The 22,314-nt window shown below is 33.2% G+C and overlaps 2 protein-coding genes, 1 long non-coding RNA gene, 1 other non-coding gene and 2 pseudogenes across 5 annotated transcripts; 3 read left to right on the forward strand and 3 right to left on the reverse strand.

Moving 5' to 3' along the window:
- The first annotated feature begins 467 nt into the window (after window positions 1-467).
- LOC146904958 (uncharacterized) lies at window positions 468-863 on the forward strand. The gene is made up of 2 exons (XM_085728406.1): window positions 468-694; window positions 737-863. Exons 1-2 carry the CDS (start codon window positions 468-470, stop codon window positions 861-863), a joined length of 354 nt encoding a protein of 117 aa, XP_085584532.1.
- Window positions 864-5,042: 4,179 nt separating this feature from the next.
- On the reverse strand, window positions 5,043-5,676 carry LOC146904959 (uncharacterized; annotated as a pseudogene).
- A 562-nt stretch (window positions 5,677-6,238) lies between these two features.
- LOC146904960 (uncharacterized) lies at window positions 6,239-7,134 on the reverse strand. Its single transcript, XM_085728407.1, has 2 exons — window positions 6,840-7,134; window positions 6,239-6,594 (listed from the first exon to the last, which is right to left on the reverse strand). Exons 1-2 carry the CDS (start codon window positions 7,132-7,134, stop codon window positions 6,239-6,241), a joined length of 651 nt encoding a protein of 216 aa, XP_085584533.1.
- LOC146904961 (small nucleolar RNA R71) lies at window positions 6,667-6,768 on the forward strand. Its single transcript, XR_015020911.1, has one exon. It is a non-coding gene; the product is annotated as a small nucleolar RNA R71 (small nucleolar RNA).
- Window positions 7,135-15,449: 8,315 nt separating the features above from the next.
- Window positions 15,450-21,143, forward strand: LOC146904962 (beta-hexosaminidase 1-like; annotated as a pseudogene). Its single transcript, XR_015019138.1, has 5 exons — window positions 15,450-15,543; window positions 15,671-15,769; window positions 19,912-19,971; window positions 20,048-20,296; window positions 20,966-21,143. The product of XR_015019138.1 is annotated as a beta-hexosaminidase 1-like (transcript).
- LOC146904963 (uncharacterized) lies at window positions 16,397-19,754 on the reverse strand. The gene is made up of 4 exons (XR_015019139.1): window positions 19,362-19,754; window positions 19,187-19,273; window positions 18,042-18,106; window positions 16,397-17,071 (listed from the first exon to the last, which is right to left on the reverse strand). It is a non-coding gene; the product is annotated as an uncharacterized LOC146904963 (long non-coding RNA).
- Window positions 21,144-22,314: the final 1,171 nt, after the last annotated feature.

The following is a 22,314-nucleotide window of genomic DNA, read 5'->3' on the forward strand; positions in this document are numbered from 1 at the left end:
CGCTGCATTAGACTCCGAACATTGTTCCAGACTCTGAACTCTATCAGACTCTGGACTATGGACTTAGTTTAAAAAGAAGAAAAAGCTAACAGAATTCAACCCCCCTTCTTGTGTTTTTCTCACCTTCAGTTGGTAACAGAGCTCTGGTTCTATTGTCTTATCACTTAACAGTGTGACATAAAAGATCTGAGAAAAACATGTCTACTGGTGGAAGTGATTATGTTGTTTCTGGTGCTGATGTATCATATGATTATGATACTAATGATAAGTCATCTGGTTCAAGCAAGCCTTCAATGTTCAATGGAGATCCTGATACTTTTTCTTGGTGGAAAACCAAGATGTATTGTCATATCATGGGCTTAGATGAAAAACTTTGGGATGTCCTTGAAGATGGTGCTGGAGATTTGGAGTTAGATGAAGAAGGTGTTGTTGTAGATAGGAAGAAACACAATGCTGCTTAGAAGAAGATGTACAAGAAACATCACAAGATCAGAGGTATTCTTGCTGCTGCTCTACCTCACAAAGAGTACTTGAAAATGAGTGATAAATCTATTGCAATAACAATGTTTGCTTCTTTATGTTCAAACTATGAAGGTAACAAGAAAGTCAAAGAGGCTAAAACTACTCTGTTGGTTCAGCAATATGAACTGTTCAGAATGAAGGAGGATGAAGACATTGAGACTATGTACTCAAGGTTTTAGAATCTGGTCTCTGGACTTCAAATTCTGAAGAACAGCTATGTAACTTTTGATCATGTGAAGAAAATTCTATGGAGCTTACCTGCTAAGTGGAGACCTAAAGTGACAGTTATTGAGGTTCAGCTGGAGAAGAATCTCCAGCTGGAGGTTCAGAAGAAGATCTAGAAGTTGAAGAGATGGCTATGCTCTCCAATAGACTTCAGTATTTGGCTACGAAGAACAAGAAGTTCTTAAGTAGAGGCAGTGGTTACAAAGGTTCAAGAAAAGAATATCATAAAGGATGCTTCAGCTGCAAGAAAATTGGTCACTGATGGGGTAAATCCACAAGTGCACGGTTTACCGAAGTAGTAATAAAGAGTATCGTTCTGACAGGGAGTTATGAATTTAATTAACTTCTTTTAGAAGAGAGTTTCAGTTGAAAAGTTGGGATTTTTAACGGTTTGAAAATAAAAGTAAAAAGCGTCTTGGGATTATTCGTTCGTCATGGTGACAAATCGTTCACAAACCATACCCTAAACCTAGAACTTTATGTTGGATCTATTTTCTAAAGACAAGTTTCTCTTTAGCCTATCACGTCTCCTTTCAGATTCAGTGAGTGTGTTTCTCTAGCAACCACGCCTATTCTCATGGTTGATTGCTATTGAAATCCTTGAAGCACGAAACTTTATTGTCTCAAGGTTTGCTAGACTATTCTCATGTTTCGCAATCCTTGTCTAATTTCACTTGTTCCAATATTAAAACTTCATCTTTTGATACTTCGCTTGATATTTGTGATCATGAATTAACAAGTATTTACCCTCCACTTTCGTTTTATTAATTTGATAGTTGTTAATTCATTATAAAAACGGTGAAATAGATTAGAAAATAGTTTACTTAGAATTAGGGTTCGAGGCTTGGTTTGATAGGGATTAGATCATTAGACTCATCCAACAATCCCAAGACAAGAAGAGTCTACTCACACATGTTCATTGTAAATGATGTAGTAAATCTGCAAGTGCTCGGTTTACCGATGTAGTAATAAAAGATATTATTCGGACAGGGAGTTATGAATTCAATTAACTTTCAACACTGGTTAGAAGAAAGTTTGAGTTGAGAAGTTTTGATTTTTAATTGAAAGAAAATAACAATAATAAAAAGTGTCTTGGGATTATTGGTTCGTCATGGTGACAAATCTTTCACAAACCAAACCCTAAACCTAGAACTTTATGTTGGACCTATTTTCTAAAGACAAGTTTCTCTTTAGCCTATCACATCTCCTTTCGGTCTCAGTGAGTGTGTTTCTCTAGCAACCACGCGTATTTTCATGGTTGATTGCTATTGAAATCCTTGAAGCTCGAAACTTTATTATCTCGAGGTTTGCTAGATCATTTTCATGTTTCACAATCCTTGAATAAATTCACTTGTTCCAATATTAAAACTTCATCTTTCGATCCATCACTTAATATTTGTGATGAACCAATAACAATTATTAAACTTCATCTTTCAATCCATCGATTAATATTGTTATTAATTATAAGAACGGTGAAATAGATTAGAAAATAGATTTACATAAAATTAGGGTTCAAGGCTTGGTTTGATTAGGATTAGGTCATTAGACTCATCCAACAATCCCAAGACAAGAAGAGTCTACTCACTCATGTTCATTGTAGACATAGAAGAGAAGAAGAAGAAGAAAAACATAAAATAAAATAAAGAAGAACTTTTATTAAAAGAAACAATTGTAACTTCTTATTTCCAAGAACAAAAGATGGTTTTACAAACTAGATGGTTGCTCTATTTATAGTCTAACATTGACTTGAGCCCCAAGAATTAAATCACTAAAGTGTTGCACAAGAAACCATGGGCTCTAGGTCAGAAATACTAAAATAGGCAGCTTGTCGAAGAAGCAAAAGCAGCAAAAGGGAAGGGGGGGGGGGGGGTACCTATGCAATATTTTGGTACAAGATCTTCAATTTCTTTGCACAAGATATTTTTGTATAAGATCTTCATATTTTTGGCACGAATCAGCTCCAATTCTCCTTTCTTTTGCTCTAAGACTAAATCTTTTGAATATTTGTTCCTGAAATAAAGTAACTTGCAATTGAAGTAAAATATTTCTAAAAAGGAAATAAAATTAAATAAAACAGATTCAAATATAAATAAAATGGACTCAAATATTATATTAAAAACACTAATTAGTGACTCATCAAACTCCCCCATGTACACTTGACTCTTTGCTTGTCCTCAAGCAAAAGGCATAAACATTAGCGGCATAAACATGATTAACATATGACAACACAATTAAAAACTTATGTCTCTTCTAAGGCTTCATTTCAAGTGTACACTAATCATAACTTCAAGCATTCCTTATGAACTTATTCAACCCAACAACAAGTTTCAAGTGAGTGTGTGTGTGTAGTCCAACCCTTTTCTTGCTCCTGTATAAGATAGATATTATGAGAAAGTAGGTTCTAACCTTAACACTAAACTAACCGAGAAAAGTCCTTTCTTCATTTCATATAAGAGAGATGGGAATTATATGATTGTTGGATCATTTGACACTTTAAGAAGGAATTACAGAAGCTATTGGTGATTGTCAGAGAAACACCACCTTCACGTGGGAAGTCAGTGGGGCCTACCCTTTTCCCCTCAGAGTCAGTGACGTCCCCTTATAAGTATATTTGCTTCTGACCCTCTTGATAATCAACCTGTTTTTAGGCATTTTGATCATTTTAATGTCTTTGTGACCAACCAGTTTCGGGCACTTGGTCACTTTCTTTATTTTTCAAGTCTTTTCTCCCCACACAAACTTATACTACTTTTACTCTAAAGACTTTTAAGGGTTCAATTTACCATTAAAGTTAGAACGTGCTCCTTAAAGTACCTACTCATACACTTGCTCAAAGGCTGCAACTTTGTGTTTTTCTCATAGAGAATTTTCACAATAAAACAAGATGTGGGTATAGAAAGAACACTTAAAACACAAGAAATCACTTCCATGTACAAGAAACAACCAATTGGGAAGAGACAACAAAAGAAATTTATGTCATAATTTACAATAAAAACAAACCGCTTTCCATGCCTTCCACAACAAAACATAACATAAGAATCAAAGTTCAAGGGAGTTTGGAAACACTACGATACTTAATTAAAATAAGACACTTTATTGGCTCCCCCCCCCCCCCCCCCCCACACACACACACTTGGGAGAAGCATTGTCCTCAATGATTTGAAAAAGAAAAGAAGAAGAGGAAGAAGAAGAGAAGAGGATAGAAGAGAAGAGAAGAAAAAGGAAGAGGAAAGCTCACAATTTATTGAGGTCCATAAGGTGGACCTTGGAGGTGAAGATGTTGCATCATGTTTCGGAGCATTTGGTTGTTTTCTTCGGTCATGTGATTGCCCCTTTAGATATCATTCCTTAGCCCGGCCATTTCAACACCTTGTCTTTGTTGCTCGGTGCTTATTCTCTTTGAATTTCGGTTTGCATCCATGCCCACCGTTCATCATTATAGTGCCCACCGGCTTCTTGTTCATGGTGCAAGCCATAATCCTTTGAAGGTACCTACTCCTTTGCTTGTCATCTTTAAATTTGATGCCATGGTTCCAGACTGTTGTTTTCTTTCTCCCTGCACCACTTCTTGAGGTTTCAATCTCCTTTCCTTTCCTCTTGGATGCCATTGACCTAGTTGACTTGGTTTGGGCTTGGGTGAAGGTTAGGGTTTGGCAAGGTTTTGCTTGGGAAAGGTTGGTTTAGTGATGGGGTTGGGTTGTAAGTAAGAAATTTGAGTTTAATGATGGATATTGGTGAAGAAATTTTGATTTTTGGGTTAGGTTTAAAGGGATTACGGATTTGGTGAATTTTTTATTTGGATGGATGAATGTTGGTTTTTATGGTTGGATTATGTTTGGAATGATGATTGGAGATGATTTGGGTTAGAAATAGTTTGATTTGGTTGAGTTTTGGTGGAGTTATAGAGGTTTGAAGGTTTTTGGTTGTGGGGGTTTTAGAGAGAAGTTTGAAAGAAGAAAGTGGTTGTCGTGATTGAATGGGGAAGAAGAAGAAATTTTTTTAAGGTATAGTGTGCTGATGGTCGCGCACGACCGTGCCACCCCTGGGCACGGGCCATGCGCATGTTTCTGCCAATTTTGGTGATTTTGGAGCTGGAGACAGGCACGGGCCGTGCCAATCTTTCTAGTCATGGGGGTCAACTTTTTTATCTTTTTCGCATCGTATTCAGACAAAACCTACAAAACAAATGAAAATAACACAAAATAAACAAATACAAAGCAATTAAATCTGTGGGTTGCCTCCCACGAAGCGCTCGTTTAAAGTCATTAGCTTGACGGTTAGAAGATTTATGTTTCTCAATCTGGGTTATGTTGACCATTGTGTGTAGATAATGCTAAAGAACATTCTTTCACACGATGATCAATCACATCCATCATACATCATGAATCAAAAATAGAGGGACCCTTCATCAATTTGTCAATTATAAAATCTACCTTCTCATCACCTACATATAAAACTATCTTACCATACTTAACATTAATAACAGCACCCGCAGTAGTGAGGAATGGCCTTCCTAGAAGGATTGGAATTTCAGAATCCTCTTTGATGTCTACTACCACAAAATCAGCCGGGATATAAAATTTTGCCACCTTAATGGGGATATCCTCAAGAACTCCGGCCGGATAGATAATGGAATGATCGGCTAACTGCAAGGTCATCTTAGTGGGTTTCAAATCACCTATACCAATCCTCTTCAAGAGGGACAAGGGAAACAAGCTAACATTAGCCCCTAGATCACACATGGCTTTATCAATGGATTCCTTCCCAATCACACAAGGGATGGAAAAACTACCGGGATCTTTGAGCTTTGGAGGCAATTTCTTTTGTATGACAACACTACATTCTCTTGTTAGAGATATTGTCTCATTATCCTTTATTTTTATTTTCTTTGATAAAAACATGTTTCAAATTTTTTGCATAAAGAGGCATCTGAGTCAAAGCTTCAATAAAAGGAACATTGATGTATATTTTTTTCAGCATGTCTACAAACTTTTTAAACTGTGCATACATGTTAGATTTAATAAGCCTTTGTGGAAAAGGAATTCTTGGCTTATAAGGTGTTGGGACAATTGGATTTTCATTCTCTCCTTTGGCTTTCTCACTTTGTGACTTTTCACTCTCTATCTCACCCTCAATTATCTTGGATTTCACAATGGAATCCTCAAATTGCTTACCATCCCTAAGTGTAATAGCATTTATCTAGCTTTTGGGGTTGGTTTCAGTTTGGCTCGGAAAGACTCCGGGGGTTAGAGAGGAAGTAGCTACTTGTTGGGCTACTTGAGAGATTTGAGTCTCTAGCATTTTAGTGTGAGTGGCAATGGAGTCCACTTTTGATGTAAGCTTGACAAGAGAGTCATTCAAAAATCCAGTTTGATTTTTAAGTTCTTGAAATTGCTTGGATTGTTCCAAAACATATTTTTGAGGGACTCCTTGGTTATTTGCATAACTGGGTGGTGTTGTTTTCTATTCAAAAGGATCTTGAGGAGTTTTATTATAAAAAAAATTTGTTTGGCCTCATTTCTTGATTATATTGGGGACTTTCAACAGCACTACCTAGTTGGCATTCAACGCCAGTATGACCGGCTATTCCACAAACTTCACATGGTGGTAAAACAAAAGCAGGTGTGACAACACTTACACTTAATTCATCAAATTTTTGAAAAAGTGTATCCACCATAGCATTCAAATGATCAAGGGAAGAAGCTTCATACATACCTGCCTCTTTTTTAGAGGGTGAAGGAGCAACAACAGTGATGGCTTTCTCACTTGCCCACTGATAGTGGTTTTGGGTCATGTCCTCGATCAAAGCATATGCTCCTGTGTAAGTTTTATTCATCAAAGCTCCACCTACACATGCATCAACATACGTTTTTGTGGAATATAAAAGACCATGTATGGATAATTAGCCATTTCTATAAACCATGATGGGCAAAGCCTAAGCATTTCTTTGAAACGCTCCCATGCATCGTAAAGAGATTCTCCATCTCTTTGAGTGAATCGTATTATTTCATCCCTCAATTGAGCAGTTTTAGAATGGGGAAATAATTGGGCAATGAATGCTTGCCTCATTTGGTCCCATTAAGTAATGGAACCATTTTGCAATGAATGAAACCATGCATTAGCTCTATCCCTCAAAGAGAAAGGAAAGAGGTGCAGCCTTACGGCCTCTTGGTTTGCTTTCAAAGTTCCACTGAATCTTAGAAACATAGAAATATGAAGATTTGGATCCTCGGTGGGTGTTCCGGAAAATTGATTTTGTTGCACTAAGTAAATAAGTGCAGGCTTTATTTCAAAATTGTTACCCTCAATCGTTGGGTACACAAAAATAGCATGTGGCACATCCGTAGAAGGGTTTGCATACTCCTTAAGAGTGCGTTCCTCAGCCATATCGGTATTATTTCGTGTTTCCCAAGAAGTTAACGGTAAGAAGAAAGAAATAGAAAAAGAAAAAGAAAGAAAAATAATAATAATAAAGAAAAAAAAAGATTTTTTTCTTCAGTCTAACCGTTATTAAAAAGTTAATCAAATTTCCTAACTCCCCGGCAACGGCGCCAAAAATTTGATGTACTAAATCCGCAAGTGCACGGTTTAGCGATGTAGTAATAAACGATATCGTTCTGACAGGGAGTTATGAATTCAATTAACTTTCTACAATGGTTAGAAGAAAGTTTGAGTTGAGAAGTTTGGATTTTTAGTTGAAAGAAAATAACAATAATAAAAAGTGTCTTGGGATTATTCGTTCGTCAAGGTGACAAATCTTTCACAAACCAAACCCTAAACCTAGAACTTTATGTTGGACCTATTTTCTAAAGACAAGTTTCTCTTTAGCCTATCACAACTCCTTTCGGTCTCAGTGAGTGTGTTTCTCTAGCAACCACGCCTATTTTCATGGTTGATTGCTATTGAAATCCTTGAAGCTAGAAACTTTATTGTCTCAAGGTTTGCTAGACTTTTGTCATGTTTCGCAATCCTTGTCTAAATTCACTTGTTCCAATACTAAAACTTCATCTTTAGATCAATCGCTTAATATTTGTGATGAATCAATAAAAATTATTGAACTTCATCTTTCGATCCATCGATTAATATTTGTTATTGATTATAAGAATGGTGAAATAGATTAGAAAATAGATTTACATAAAATTAGGGTTCGAGGCTTGGCTTGATTAGGATTAGGTCATTAGACTCATCCAACAATCCCAAGACAAGAAGAGTCTACTCACTCATGTTCATTGTAGAAATAGAAGAGAAGAAGAAGAAAAACAAAAAATAAAATAAAGAATAACTTTTATTAAAAGAAACAATTGTCACTTCTTATTTCCAAGAACAAAAGATGGTCTTACAAACTAGATGGCTGCTTTATTTAGAGTCTAACATTGACTTGAGCCCCAAGAATTAAATCACTAAAGTGTTGCACAAGAAACCATGGGCTCTAGGTCAGAAATACTAAAATATGCAGCTTGTCGAAGAAGCAAAAGCAGCAAAAGGGCAAAAGGGGGGTGCGCCTATGCTATATTTTGGTACAAGATCTTCAATTTCTTTGCACAAGATATTTTTGTAAAATATCTTCATATTTTTGGCACGAATCAGCTCCAATTCTCCTTTCTTTTGCTCCAAGACTAAATCTTTTGAATATTTGTTCCTGAAATAAAATTACTTGCAATTGAAGTAAAATAATAATAAAAAGGAAATTAAATTAAATAAAACGGATTCAAATATGAATAAAACGGACTCAAATATTGTATTAAAAACACTAATTATTGACTCATCAGTAGACATAGAAGAGAAGAAGAAGAAGAAGAAGAAGAAGAAGAAGAAGAAGAAGAAGAACATGAAAGAAAATAAATAAAAAGAGAACTTTTATCCAAAGAAACAATCGTCCCTTATTAATTTCCAAGAACAAAAGCTGATTCAATATGTTTTCTAGCTACTTTATTTATAGTTTACAACTACTTAAGCCCCAAGAAATACATCAATAGAATGTTCCACAAGAAACTATGGGCTTTAGGTCAGAAATAAACTAAATAGGAAGCTTGTTCGAGAAGCAAAAACAGCAAAAGTGCGGTGTTTCTATTAATTAAATTTGTAGAAGAAAATTTGTATGTACCGATATGTGATAGTCCTTATGATAAAATTTTGAAAACTTGTGACTATTTTCAAAATATCAACATTAGTGCGGTGTTTCTATTAATTAAATTTTTATTTTATATGTAAGACACCGTTCAATGTTTAGACCGTCTCCCGTTGCAGATTTTAAATTTTTATATCTGCATAAACAGATTTTTATATACATATATAAGAAAATCGATATGATAAAATTTTGAAAACTCATGACTATTTTTAAAATATCAAAATTAATGTAGTGTGTCTATTAAATAATTTTATATTTTATATTTTAAACACCGTTAAATATTTAAACCGCACACGTTGAGGATTTTATATGTTTATATATGCAGAATAAAAATTTAAGTACCGAAATGTGATAGGTGATATGATAAAATTTTGAAAACTCGTCACAATTTTCAGAATATCAACATTAATGCAGTGTTTCCTGTTCAATAAATTTTTTAATTAATTTAAATTTTATATATAAAACACCGTTCAATATTTGCATTGTCTCCCTTTGCACATTTTAAATGTTTATATCTGCTGCAACAAATTTTATTAACATATATGAGAAAATTGATATGATAAAATATTGGACAATCATGATTATTTTTATTATGAACATCAATGTAGTGTTTCCATTGAATAAATTTTTATTTTATATGCAAAACACAATTCAATATTTGCTCGACGATTATAAAATTAAGGATATCGTGAGTTTTAATAATGAAAATTATGAAACTCTTACTTCGATTTTTATATATGGTTAGTAGATATAACCATTATCCATAACTAATTTTTTAAAAAAACATATAAATTAGTTCCATAGTTATCCATAATTCATTTTTAAAAACACAAATAAATTAGTTACATAGTTATCCGTGGAAATTGATTACACTGGTGATACAAGTAAATTGATTACATAGTTATCCGTAATTAATTTTTAAAAAACAAATAAATTTTTAGTTACATGGTGTTTCCGAGAATATTCATTCCCTATCCAGGAAAGAAGCAAGGCAGGCCTGGTTAATAATGGGAGGCTCATATAAACCAAGCATTTAATGTGATTAGTTGGGTGTTAGGGTTGTGATTTAGCGCCTAAATGCAAAGAGGTGGGGTTGGGCTTCAATTAGGGTTAGGGATTAAGGGAAATCAGACCACCTTTGATTAATATTAAGTAAGATAATTCTATTTTGGCTTGTTCAAAAAAAAAAAATTAAATTTTGCAAAATTACCATTATGCACATAAAATTAAGGAGATCATGAGTTTTAATAAGGACGATTATGAAATTTTGTTGTACTTCAGTTTTTATATATTGTTAGTAGATGAGAAAATTGATATGATAAAATATTGGACAATCATGATTATTTTTATTATGAACATCAATGTAGTGTTTCCATAGAATAAATTTTTATTTTATATGCAAAACACAATTCAATATTTGCTCGACGATTATAAAATTAAGGATATCGTGAGTTTTAATAATGAAAATTATGAAACTCTTACTTCGATTTTTATATATGGTTAGTAGATATAACCATTATCCATAACTAATTTTTTAAAAAAACATATAAATTAGTTCCATAGTTATCCATAATTCATTTTTAAAAAAACAAATAAATTAGTTACATAGTTATCCGTGGAAATTGATTACACTGGTGATACAAGTAAATTGATTACATAGTTATCCGTAATTAATTTTTAAAAAACAAATAAATTTTTAGTTACATGGTGTTTCCGAGAATATTCATTCCCTATCCAGGAAAGAAGCAAGGCAGGCCTAGTTAATAATGGGAGGCTCATATAAACCAAGCATTTAATGTGATTAGTTGGGTGTTAGGGTTGTGATTTAGCGCCTAAATGCAAAGAGGTGGGGTTGGGCTTCAATTAGGGTTAGGGATTAAGGGAAATCAGACCACCTTTGATTAATATTAAGTAAGATAATTCTATTTTGGCTTGTTCAAAAAAAACAAATAAATTAAATTTTGCAAAATTACCATTATGCACATAAAATTAAGGAGATCATGAGTTTTAATAAGGACGATTATGAAATTTTTTTGTACTCCAGTTTTTATATATTGTTAGTAGATGTTCCCTTTTGTATATTTTTAGTGGTCTTCTACGCACTCCTTGTGCTTGGGAACTGCTATCGGTGTGGTAATATAATTCTATTTTGGTTTGTTCAAAAAAAAAATTTAAATTTTGCAAAATGACCATTATGCACATAAAATTAAGGAGATCATAAGTTTTAATATAGACGATTATGAAATTTTGTTGTACTTCAATTTTTATATATTGTTAGTAGATTTAAGGGAACACTACCAAAAAAAATTAGATTTTAAGGGAGAAAAAAAATCTACCCTGACCTTATGAAAAAGGCGGTTATTTTTTAAATAATTAGATATCGGAAGGGTTGGCGCCTTGGAAATTAAGCTCTCTGAGTACGCTTTCAATATTTTCTAATTCTTCACATAATTTCTTCTCGCTCTCTCTTTCTCTCTATGGCTTTTCCTCTCACTGAATCATCTCTTATCTCGAAGCTTGAAACCTCCGATTCCCAGGGAATTTACGCCCTAGTTTCCGATTACCTCCGTCCCTTCTCAGATATTAATGCTTCCTCTTCCAACCACGATCAAACCCTAATTCGACAATTAGCGAAACGTTTTATTTCATTCATCAACACCTCCCTATCAATTCTCCCGAAACGTCTTCCACAAATTTCAAAATCCAACGAGGTTTTAATCCTCGAGTTATTCAAAACTTATTTTCTGTGCTTGGATTGTTTAGAAGCAGTGTTCCCTCATTTGGATTCCAAGGCCTCAGAGATCCATTTCCGAAGACTTCGATTGGTTCGTTGTTTTGAGTTATGTGATCGGTTCCACGAGGCTGAAGCTGAAGGATTAAAGCTTTTAGAGAGGCTGCTCCCGGGAGTGAAAAGGAACAAGATTCTTCCTGAGATTGGGAAAAATTGTGGAGATGATAAAGATTCATTCTCGTTGTTAGTTGTTGAGATTGTTGTCACCTTAGTGAGGTGTGCATCAAAGGCTTCTTCTCATAAAGAAGATGACTACTCCAAAAGAGTGCTTCAATTGATGGATGAAGTAAAACCATGGCTTAGGTAGGTTAATGTTTTGTTGCTTCCATTGCCACTTTATTTTATGCGTTGATGCTCGGCGCAATTTTCTCTTTTGTATGCTATGGATTAAAGGTAGGTTATTCAATGCCATGCTTAGAAAACAAACTTTACTGTTTCAGGGGATTGGATTCCGATTCGTATGAAAAGTTTCATAAGTTGTTGGTATATCACTTGGGTAAATGTGCTTTAAATTTACTCGAGAAGAGGACATCATTCTCTGATAAAGATTTGGTGATCACTTTTTGCCGAACGACATTGATTACGTATGCAAAGTCTTCAATTAAAGATCAATTGTTCAAGGTAAACTAATTATTATTTACTTTTGGTGATGCAAATCAATATATTTATTTCACCAGTCATGTTGATGAAATTTTGAATGCAGATTGCCCAAAACATGTGCTCCTTACTTTTCAAGTGGGAGGAAAGTAAATTCTTGTATGTCATGGATATATTCGACTGTGTTGCTCCTAAAAGCAAGGTAATATATGATGAAAATCCAATGCCTGGAATTAGGTGATTCTTGCTCAGTCTAGTGGATTTTTGGCAATCCTCTATTTTCTACGATCCGTTATTATTAACACTGATTTTGGATCAAAATTTGCAAATCTAGTGATGCCGTTTGTTCTTAATTTGATTCAAATTGAATGCCATTATGTTTAAGTTGTAAGAACATTAGTACAAGTAATCATACAAAGTTACTTGGCCTGAATATTTTGGCCAATAGCCTGTCACCATTTAAGCTTCCACCTAATGTTTAAAGTTTTATCGTTCTTGGACTACTCTTAGAAGAATTACAAGATGATTTTGTTCATTTGACGACTTTAGTTTGTTTTCCATCTCGTAGTTACAAGCTTCCACCATTTATTGTTCTTCCACCTAATGTATAAAACCACTTTATAGTTATTGATTTAGCCTATTTTCCATCTCGTAGTTATAAGGTTAATTCGATGAATATAACTAGTACAAAACCTGTAAAAAGAGCGGGATATGTGGTCTATTTACACATAGTAGGATGTGATAAAGTATACGAGGCATGAAGAGCTAATTAATATTTTCAATTTTAGATGCGTTTGAAAAATTACACGTATGACTAACGATTTTGTCATGTTGTGCACTTTGTCGAAAAGTGCTATATTGAATGATGGTCATTGATTGTAATTTCAATATGATACAAATGAGAAGTGTTTTTTTTCCTCTCTCTTCTGAGTGGTACAAATGAGGATATAGATTTTATATACTTCTTTGATAATTAACTTGCATTATGAGTTGTCATTAAAATATATACAAGACACTGTCAAATTTAAATGACTCTGTACTTTGGAAAAGTGTATATGTTATAGTGGATTAGGCTTGCTAGGCAAAATATATGATGATTTAGTATTAGCCTATACGTCGGTCATGACTTGAGATTGGGTCGTGACAAAGTTGGTATCAAGTATTTTCTTGTTCGAGATCTTGATTCTTATATTCATTAATTATATTTATCCTTGCAGGTGGAAGACAAAAATGCTGGACCAGAGTTTGTTAAACTTGTATATCATTGTGCCGTTAAATGTCAAACTGCAAATGCAAGTTTTTGTTATACGTTTGCAGCATATCTGAACAAAACAGCAGAGCATTATAAACAGGTTTTATTTGTTTTTGTTATACGTTTGTAGTTGTTATTCATGCAGTTGTGTCAACCATTTGTATTCCACTTTAATCGAAGTAATTTACCACTTTGGCAGTTTATGAGACCCCTTAATTCAATATTGAGGCTCTATGCTGCTGGGTTGCTCCTTGTTAGCTGTAATTTGAGGTCAAGAGCCGAAGATCTTGTATCCCCTGGCATTGCGAAATTTGAATGTTTGTTAGGAGCTTTACTTGAAAATAAGAAAATACTACAAAGTTCACCACCTTTGCTCGGTTCCTTGCATATTTGCAGCAGAAGTAGTTTTATGTCATCCAATGTTGTAGACCAACAATTTTATGGCCACACATGCACACAATTATCTTCTGATTGTGACAATTCCACAACATACCTATCCTTTTACATACAAGCATTGGACTTTCTATGCCAACCACTTGCTAAAACAATAAATTCGGAAAGGAAACAGTTAGTAATCGGAAAGGACGATGCTTCTGCTGTGACCATGCTTTCAATTGTTGAAGACGTATTTCATGCATTTTGCCATTTTATTCTTCACAGTCCGAGGTATATTCAGTGAACATCTAAATTATTTTGGTGAAGTAAAGTTTTTTCATATTTGGCCTAATTGTCTTTCTATTTTATTGTATGTCGGCTATTCTGTTCACTTTATGCAAAAAAGCTGTTTCCATTCCTCGTGTCACTTGTCTTATATATCGATTCACTCTCTTTAATATTATGATTTTCACTTTTCACATTACTCTTGAGTAGTTTCTTAGAACATATTGTTTTACCATATTGGTTATTTATAAGATATGGCATCAAGTTTTTCAAATAAGTTTTTCTTAAGAGGGGAGAGGTGTATATTTTAACACAAGGGAGGAGGCTATGTAGTGTAAAATGAGTATCTCTAACGGGAGGGGAGTGTAATTTACTCTAAATTGGAGACCCAAAATCATTGGTTAAGAAAAAAGAAATTGAAAAATAAGCATACTTAAACGAAGCATACTTAAATCCAATCATGCAAGACTGATGCATTCTTTCAGTTGATTACGACTTTTCAAAATTGAATAAATTCAAATATTTACATTGTGGTTGAACAATAAGAATGTGAAGGAGTTGTATCTAAAATTAAATATTAAGTAACTTTTGTTCTTGTATGACGTATCACTGCATGGCTCTATATTACCAAACTGCACAGATGCGTAGTTTTTGTAAATCTAATATTCCTTTCCCATAAATCATTATTCGTTCTCCAAAATTGGAATTTTTTAGGAGATATTAGATGCAAATATAGGTTTGGAGGGATAAAATTGTAACTTAATCTATACATCACAACCGTAATATTATGAAGTTTTTCTCGACCAAGGAGCTGAACTAATGATGCTTCTTGTTGGATGATAGATTAGAATTTCAGATGGTTTCCAAGTATATTGAAACATCATCCAATCAGTCTTATATTTTTTTCTTTCTCCTTAATTTGCAGATATGAGAAAGATTTTTCCATTTGAGCTATTTCACTTGGGTGGTGATGAAGTTCATATAGGTCAGTATGAGTGGTTTCTTACAAAAAAAAAAAAAACAATTTGATCTTAAAGCTTAAGCTGTTAGATATGGGATTGAAAATATTTTTTTATTTTTTTATCATTATGACAACTTAAAAGTTGATCTCTAAAGTGATAAATGCAACATGAGAGCTATGAATAAATCTTAATGTTGTTGGATAAATCTACTACCAACTTTGTTCCTTGTTTTAAATCTTAAGAGCTTGTTTGGTTTGATGAAATCTTCTTTTTTTTTTTTTTTGTAATAAATCTTGTATTATTAGTGGGAATTGGAAATGAAGCCATTGATATTAATGCTAATTATTGAGAAATTATGTTTTATTTTGACAGATTGTTGGAATAATACTTCTCATGTAAAGGAATGGTACTGATTTTAATCTGTTATACTAATCTACTATATTACATTTTATTATGACATTTTATGATTTTAAGTAAAACTTTGTATGCTTAATGAGTAATGACTTGGTCACAATTTTGACTATTTATTGCAGGCTTCAGACACACAACATGACCACTAAGGATGCCTATGAATACTTTGTACTGAAGGCTCAAGACATAGCCCTTTCGAAAAAGTGGACTCCAGTTAACTGGTATGATCAGTATATATACGACAATCTGAATAAAGAAACTGATTTATGCCCTTATTTTGTCCTTGATGTTCCTTTCGAATGCCACTTATAGTTTGGATATGTATTAGACAGTATGTAGCACTGATACTTTAGATCGAAAGTGCGTCCCCATGTTCGACATGTAACACAATATGATACTTATGTGGTTATGTGTCAGTGACGTGTCTGTGTTTCACTACAAGAAACTTGCCATTTAGCAACGGCAGAAACCGTTGGTAAAGGTCTCAAAAGCCGTTGGTATAGGTCATAAAACCTATACCAACGCCCACATGCTACCGTCTAGGATACTATGCTTATACCAACGGCAAGAATGACGTCCCAATAGCTTATACCAACGGAAAATTAGCTTGATGCTATAGATTTAGGAGCTATAGCAACGGCATTTTGCACCTATTAAATAGCTTTAGTGAACCTCCATATCCGTTGGTATAGGACCAAACTATCCGTTGCTGTAGGTTCTTTTTTTTTTTTTTTAAAATAAAACTCACCCTAATATAAATATTTTTTAATAATAATAAAATTTTCACAATAATTCCTGACCAAAAAAATAATATATTCGGCAATACTTTTTTATTGCGCTACACAAAATTAAGGTAACATCAAAGAAAATTTCAATTATATGATCAAAGTAGTAAGTCTTACAAACATATCAAAATAACAAAATAATGTCAATTTTATATAATAACGAACACAAAAATAGATACTAAATAAAAAAAAAACACTAGATGAGCCTAAACATATCCAAGATAAAAACAATTTCTAATCTTCCTCTCTTCCGTCTTCATCATTGCATTGACTTGAAGAATTTATCTGGTTTGGAGCACTAGCACCATCTAAGGCCTATTAAAAATAAAAAGAAAATATGTTACAAACTGTACTTAATTCATGTTCTCATAATATTCGAAATCTGAACTCGAAAAGTAAAATATCAATTATATAATATGCCTGTTTTGCAGCATGTAAAATATCATTCAAATCTTCTTGAGATAATCGATTTTGTATCACTGACATCATATTTGCCATAAACACATTTGTCCTCTCTTGACTTTCTCGCATTTTCTTAAGTTCATCCCTCAGTTCTTGATTTTCAGACAAAGAAGCTTTTGATTTCTTAGGTTTGGGAATATTGCCAATACAACGCACATGTCTCCTCTTTTCAGCTCCTTTTACTCGGGAATAAATGTCATTCTTCCAAGGCATATGACTTTGTGTCCCATCCGATTGAGAAGTTTCTACCTCATTATTATGTTTGTTTAGTTCTTCCTGAAAAATTATAAGATATATAGATTATAAGAATACATTTTAAAATAGAATTCATTAATATGACAATCAAAACAATTGAAAACACTACTACAGAAATGACATTTCACATCGGTCGAAATTGACTTTTCACATCGGTCGAAATTATAATATGACTTTGTGTCTAGCTTGCAAGAACACTTGACCTTATGGTACATCACTAGCACTTCAACACTGGATCATATTATACCTCACAGATCTAGTTTAAAACTAGTATAACCAAACTAAAACAAAATTGTACAAAATTGCTAACAATCAAGTTGAAAGAACAGTAGCACATATTCTCTAACATCAACCACGTACATATGGTCATTAACTCATCATTAATCTAACGCAATAAAAATTGAGAATAAAATAATCCAATATCAAAAGCACAGAAAAATGAGGTCCACAAGTACAACAAAACTTAGAAAGCATTGCCTATCAAAGAAAGCAACCACAGTGACCACTGAATCACAAACTGAAAGCAATTTAACAAAAAAAAGGGCACTTATCAAAAGAATGCAATTGCAAGTATGAAGAACGTTCAGTAGCAAGCAAGAACTAACATTAACTAGCAAGAACTAATAATAAAAATTTATAGTAACTATTACAAAATAATTTTGCCACATAAAAGATCATAAAGCTATTGCATCAAACAAAGAGGAGGCAAAAACAAAACCACTGCTTTAAAAACAGTACCCCTAGATAAGAACCAGGAATGAATCAAACCCCAAAATCTCATTGATCTAAAAAGCTTGCACTGACTTTCGGTGAACGACATGATTATTAGACTAACAAGATTCCCAACAAAGATACCCCATAAAGAATATGCATACAATTCCGGAAAACCATACACCGAAAGTACTTCAAATCCTTAATTCAGTATCACATTAAGGAACAAAACAAATATTATTTAAACACAATGCTCGGAGGTTCACAAAAGGCTGCTTACTTGTACACGTCTCTTGTTCACTCAATATCTCCAGCATCAAGTTATTCAGTGGTGCATAATTAATCCTAAGTTACACACAGACAAATAATAAATTCCACAAGAAAATGCAAAATCACTAAATAATAAATAAATACTTATATTAAAGTCCGTACATAAAAAAAAAAGTAGTACATAAAAAAAATGTGTACAAGTAAATAAATACTTTAGCAGACATATAACACAGATGCCACTCAACACTAACACAGATATGTCAATATAGCCTTTTAGATAAAAATTTAATGTGTATCATATAGCTTCAAACTCAAGAGGAAGATGTTCCATTCCATTGTTCCAACAAAAGGCCTTATCAAACAAATACTTTTCAATTCAGGGAACTTAATTAAAAAAAAATAGACAATTTAGATCAGCCATGTAAACTCAAATATTCGAACCAGTAAAATAAAAATTTAATCCTGACCAATAAAATATATGCTGATATGTATGTACACTCTACCATTTATTTTCACCAACTTCATGTTGTTAAAACTTATAAGTAAGTGCTTTTAACTATAGCAGGGATATAATATAGTGAAAAAGTTCTATAAGTTTATTATTAGTTCTAATAAATTATAACACAAACATGAAAGACCTACAAAACAAAGACCATAAGCAAATGACTTTAATTATAGAGATACTCTGTTCTAATGAAGATTATGTTATATTTACCATTATCCCAAACAAAGCATCCTACCTATTCTTGGCTCACAATTGTTAAATTCTGATTGGTACAAAAATACTTAATATATAGTGATACTAAATGCAAAATATCAAATTTTAGTGGGGTAGCCATATTAACTAGCGATTACTTTTATTTTGAAGTATAATCCTGACATAAGAAAATCTCAGTGATGCTTTATTTATAAACAATTGAATATATATAAACATACAGATAGATATGAACAGATTCGGTACATATCTAGTAAGCTAACTTGTTTCAGTTAAACCTTAATAATGTCCTAAGAATGAACAGATTCGGCCTGAAAATAGATATGAAAATCTAGTAAAACAAAAACAACAATCCCAAGTGACTCATCAACAACAATCTCAATAAGGCAATCATACTTGGTGTGTGTTTGGCTCAACAACAAATAGATATGAAGACTCACCTGTTTTCAGAGAACGAGATCCACCAGACGAGATTCGAGTGAGAGAAAGCCAAAACGAGTGAGTGAGAAAAATAATAATGGATTCACCTGTTTTAGAGTTAAAAAGTGATTGAGAGGTCAGATTAAAAGAAAATCAAAACATGTGAGTGAGAGAAATAAGAACATCGAGATTCACCTGATTCAGATTTCGACGAGTGAGTTCACATCGAGATTGAGTGAGTGATTCAGATTGAGATTCATGTTCAACAGATTGAGATTCAGATAGAGTGATTCAGGTCCGATTTTTAGGGTTCACTCGTTGGGGTCCAAATTCGATTTTGGGGTTCAGTCGTTTGGGGATAAGGGTAAAAACATCTCCAATTTCAGTTTGTTGTTCGATTTGGAGTGAAGAGGGAAAACCAAAACGTTTTTGTGAGTGATTGATTGAGTTTGAGAGGAGAAGGGTTTGATGTTATGGTGAAAATGTTTGGCTTTTTTTCATTCTTAACCTATATTTGGAACATCAGTTGCTAAATTTTATCTATAGTAACTCTTTTTTCTACCGTTGCTAAAAGTGTCTGTTGCTATATGGCAAATTTCTTGTAAAATTTGTATGCATGCTTCATAGGGTCGGTATAATATCTGAGCATATCATGAACTATAATGAATTATTCTATTTACAACATAACATTCTTAAAATACATATACATATTTTGCATGTGACATTTTCTTTTGCAACTTCTCAGGGAAGAAACCTTCAATACATTTCCATCAAAGCTTCATCCTGAAACAGTAGTGCATAACTGGTGAGTTCCCATTTATACAAGTAGTTTTATTGTGGTATGAAACTCGAATATCCGAGTTGGAGAATAAAATATTTAGGTTGGTCTCTGGTGTTTGTGCAAAGGTTGTTGCAAAAGGTTTCAGATGCATTTTCAGTAACCAAGGTGTCTGGTATCTTGACCATCTAGATGTCCCCTGGGATGAGGTATATACTGCTGATCCACTAGAATATATACACAGAGTCAGAAGAAAAGCTTATACTTGGAGGAGAAGTTTACATGTGGGGTGAGACTGCTGATGCATCTAATGTTCAGCAAACAATTTGGCCTCGAGCTGCCGCAGCTGCAGGTAAGCATTTCACGCTAACGCCATATTTTTCACTGTTCTTGTATTTTACTCTCTATTTATAAGTACATGTAATGCTTTTCACATATATTAATGTGCCAATTTTATGTATGAATGTTCCTAAAATACTCTTTGGATGTAGATGTGTTCATTTTTTCCTTTTCATTTTCCAAGAGACTTAGTAGTATTAATTAAGAGTATATTTGAAAATAATAACAAACGTATCTAATAAATTGAAAGGGAGCTTATATTTAGGGGAAATTTTAAAAAAAAAATGCTTATATTTATAGTTTTAGCATACTTTTGCTCAGGATCTAGAACATGATATATGTGCAGTTTATAAATCTAGCATTCTCTTTTCTTATAATAGATATGCCTCTTCAGTTTATCATTTTTCCATTGTTTATAAACAACTTAATTCAAAGATTGGAGAAGTGTGGAATTAGGAAATTCAAGCCTCTGAATATGGGTCCTATTTGGACAAGCAACTCAATTAAGTGCTTATATCATACGCGCTTATCATAGATGCGCTTATGAATAAGCTATTTCTATAACAAAAGATAAAATAAAGTCAAATTGTTTTCATGTAATTCATAAGCTGTTTGTATAAACTATCCTGGAGAGCTTATGAAAATAAGGTGAAAACATCTAACTGCTCATTGTTTTTGACAGAACGCGTGAGGAGTGAGAGAGATTTTAATTCTGCACGAAATGCTACCTTAACGGCATTGCCGCGGTTACAGCATTTCCGATGCCTGTTAAATAAACGAGGGGTTCCGGCTGCTCATGTCACAAACTATTATGCTAGACGGGCACCTGATGGTACAGGCTCATGCTATGATCAATAATCTGTATCATTGTTTTATTTGTATTTGTGTATCCTGTTGTGAAAGTATCTGGCATTTGTCCACTTTGCCTGGTTGATGAGCTAGAATTTTCATTCTGGTGCTCAACTGCTTGGTAGCTATGGTCATTGTATATTAGATCTCTCCAATGATGGTAACAGTCATATTGTAATGTTAATGAAATTACCGAGAAATAAATTAAAAGCCTTTAGTGTCTTCAAGATAATCCAGATGCTCCTGTTCCTTCTCCGTGGAGACAAATATACGATGTTGAGGTATCTCTTTCTCTCATATATCAGATTTGTGAAAACAAAAACTCATATATCTCATATTTAGTTTTTTTATTTTTCACACGTTTACATGGTAAAAATCCAACTAATCAATGTATTTTATTTGTTTTTTTTTTTCCGTTATCATAGACACGGCTAATTTTCTACAAGCACAATGAGAGTGGATTCTTGATATATAATTTTAGGCCGTTGGTCAATATTCGAAGGGAAATTTTATGGTACAATTCTTGTTATTATGCAACTGTAGATGTTCCTTGATATCCGTCGAATGATAACAAATAATCAACATTCAAATGGTCTTTCAAGTGTTTATCTTTTTCACATTACTTGTTGTGCTGATATCATTATTCACTGTATTGTGGAGCAACCAATGTTTCGATGATTGTTATGCAATTGTCATATACAGTGAACAACAAGCATAAACACTTGTTACTTGTTATCCATCAATACAATTGCATAACAAGCATTGAAACAATGGTTGCTCCAGAATACAATAAATAATGATATCACAACGAGTAATGTGAAAAAGATAAACACTTAAAAGATCATTTGAATGTTGAATATTTATTATCATTCAACGGATATCAAACACATCTATAGTTGCAGAATAAGAAGAATTGTCCCATAAAATTCCCCTTTAAATATTGACCAGCAACTTAAAATCATATATCAATAACCCATTCTCACTGTGCTTGTAGAAAAATTACCCGTTCTATGATAAGGAAAAATTCAAAAAATAAATAAATAAAATACATTGATTAGTTGGATTTTAACCATGCATGTAAAACATGTGAAAAATAAAAAACTAAATATGAGATATATGAGTTTTTGTTTTCACAAATCTGATATATGAGAGATATATTTAAACATCGTATATCTATCTCCA

The sequence above is a fragment of the Medicago sativa genome, chromosome 7 (assembly GCF_051527215.1).
Source record: "Medicago sativa cultivar Bolivia chromosome 7, Bolivia_mono, whole genome shotgun sequence".
Taxonomy (NCBI): Eukaryota; Viridiplantae; Streptophyta; class Magnoliopsida; order Fabales; family Fabaceae; genus Medicago; species Medicago sativa.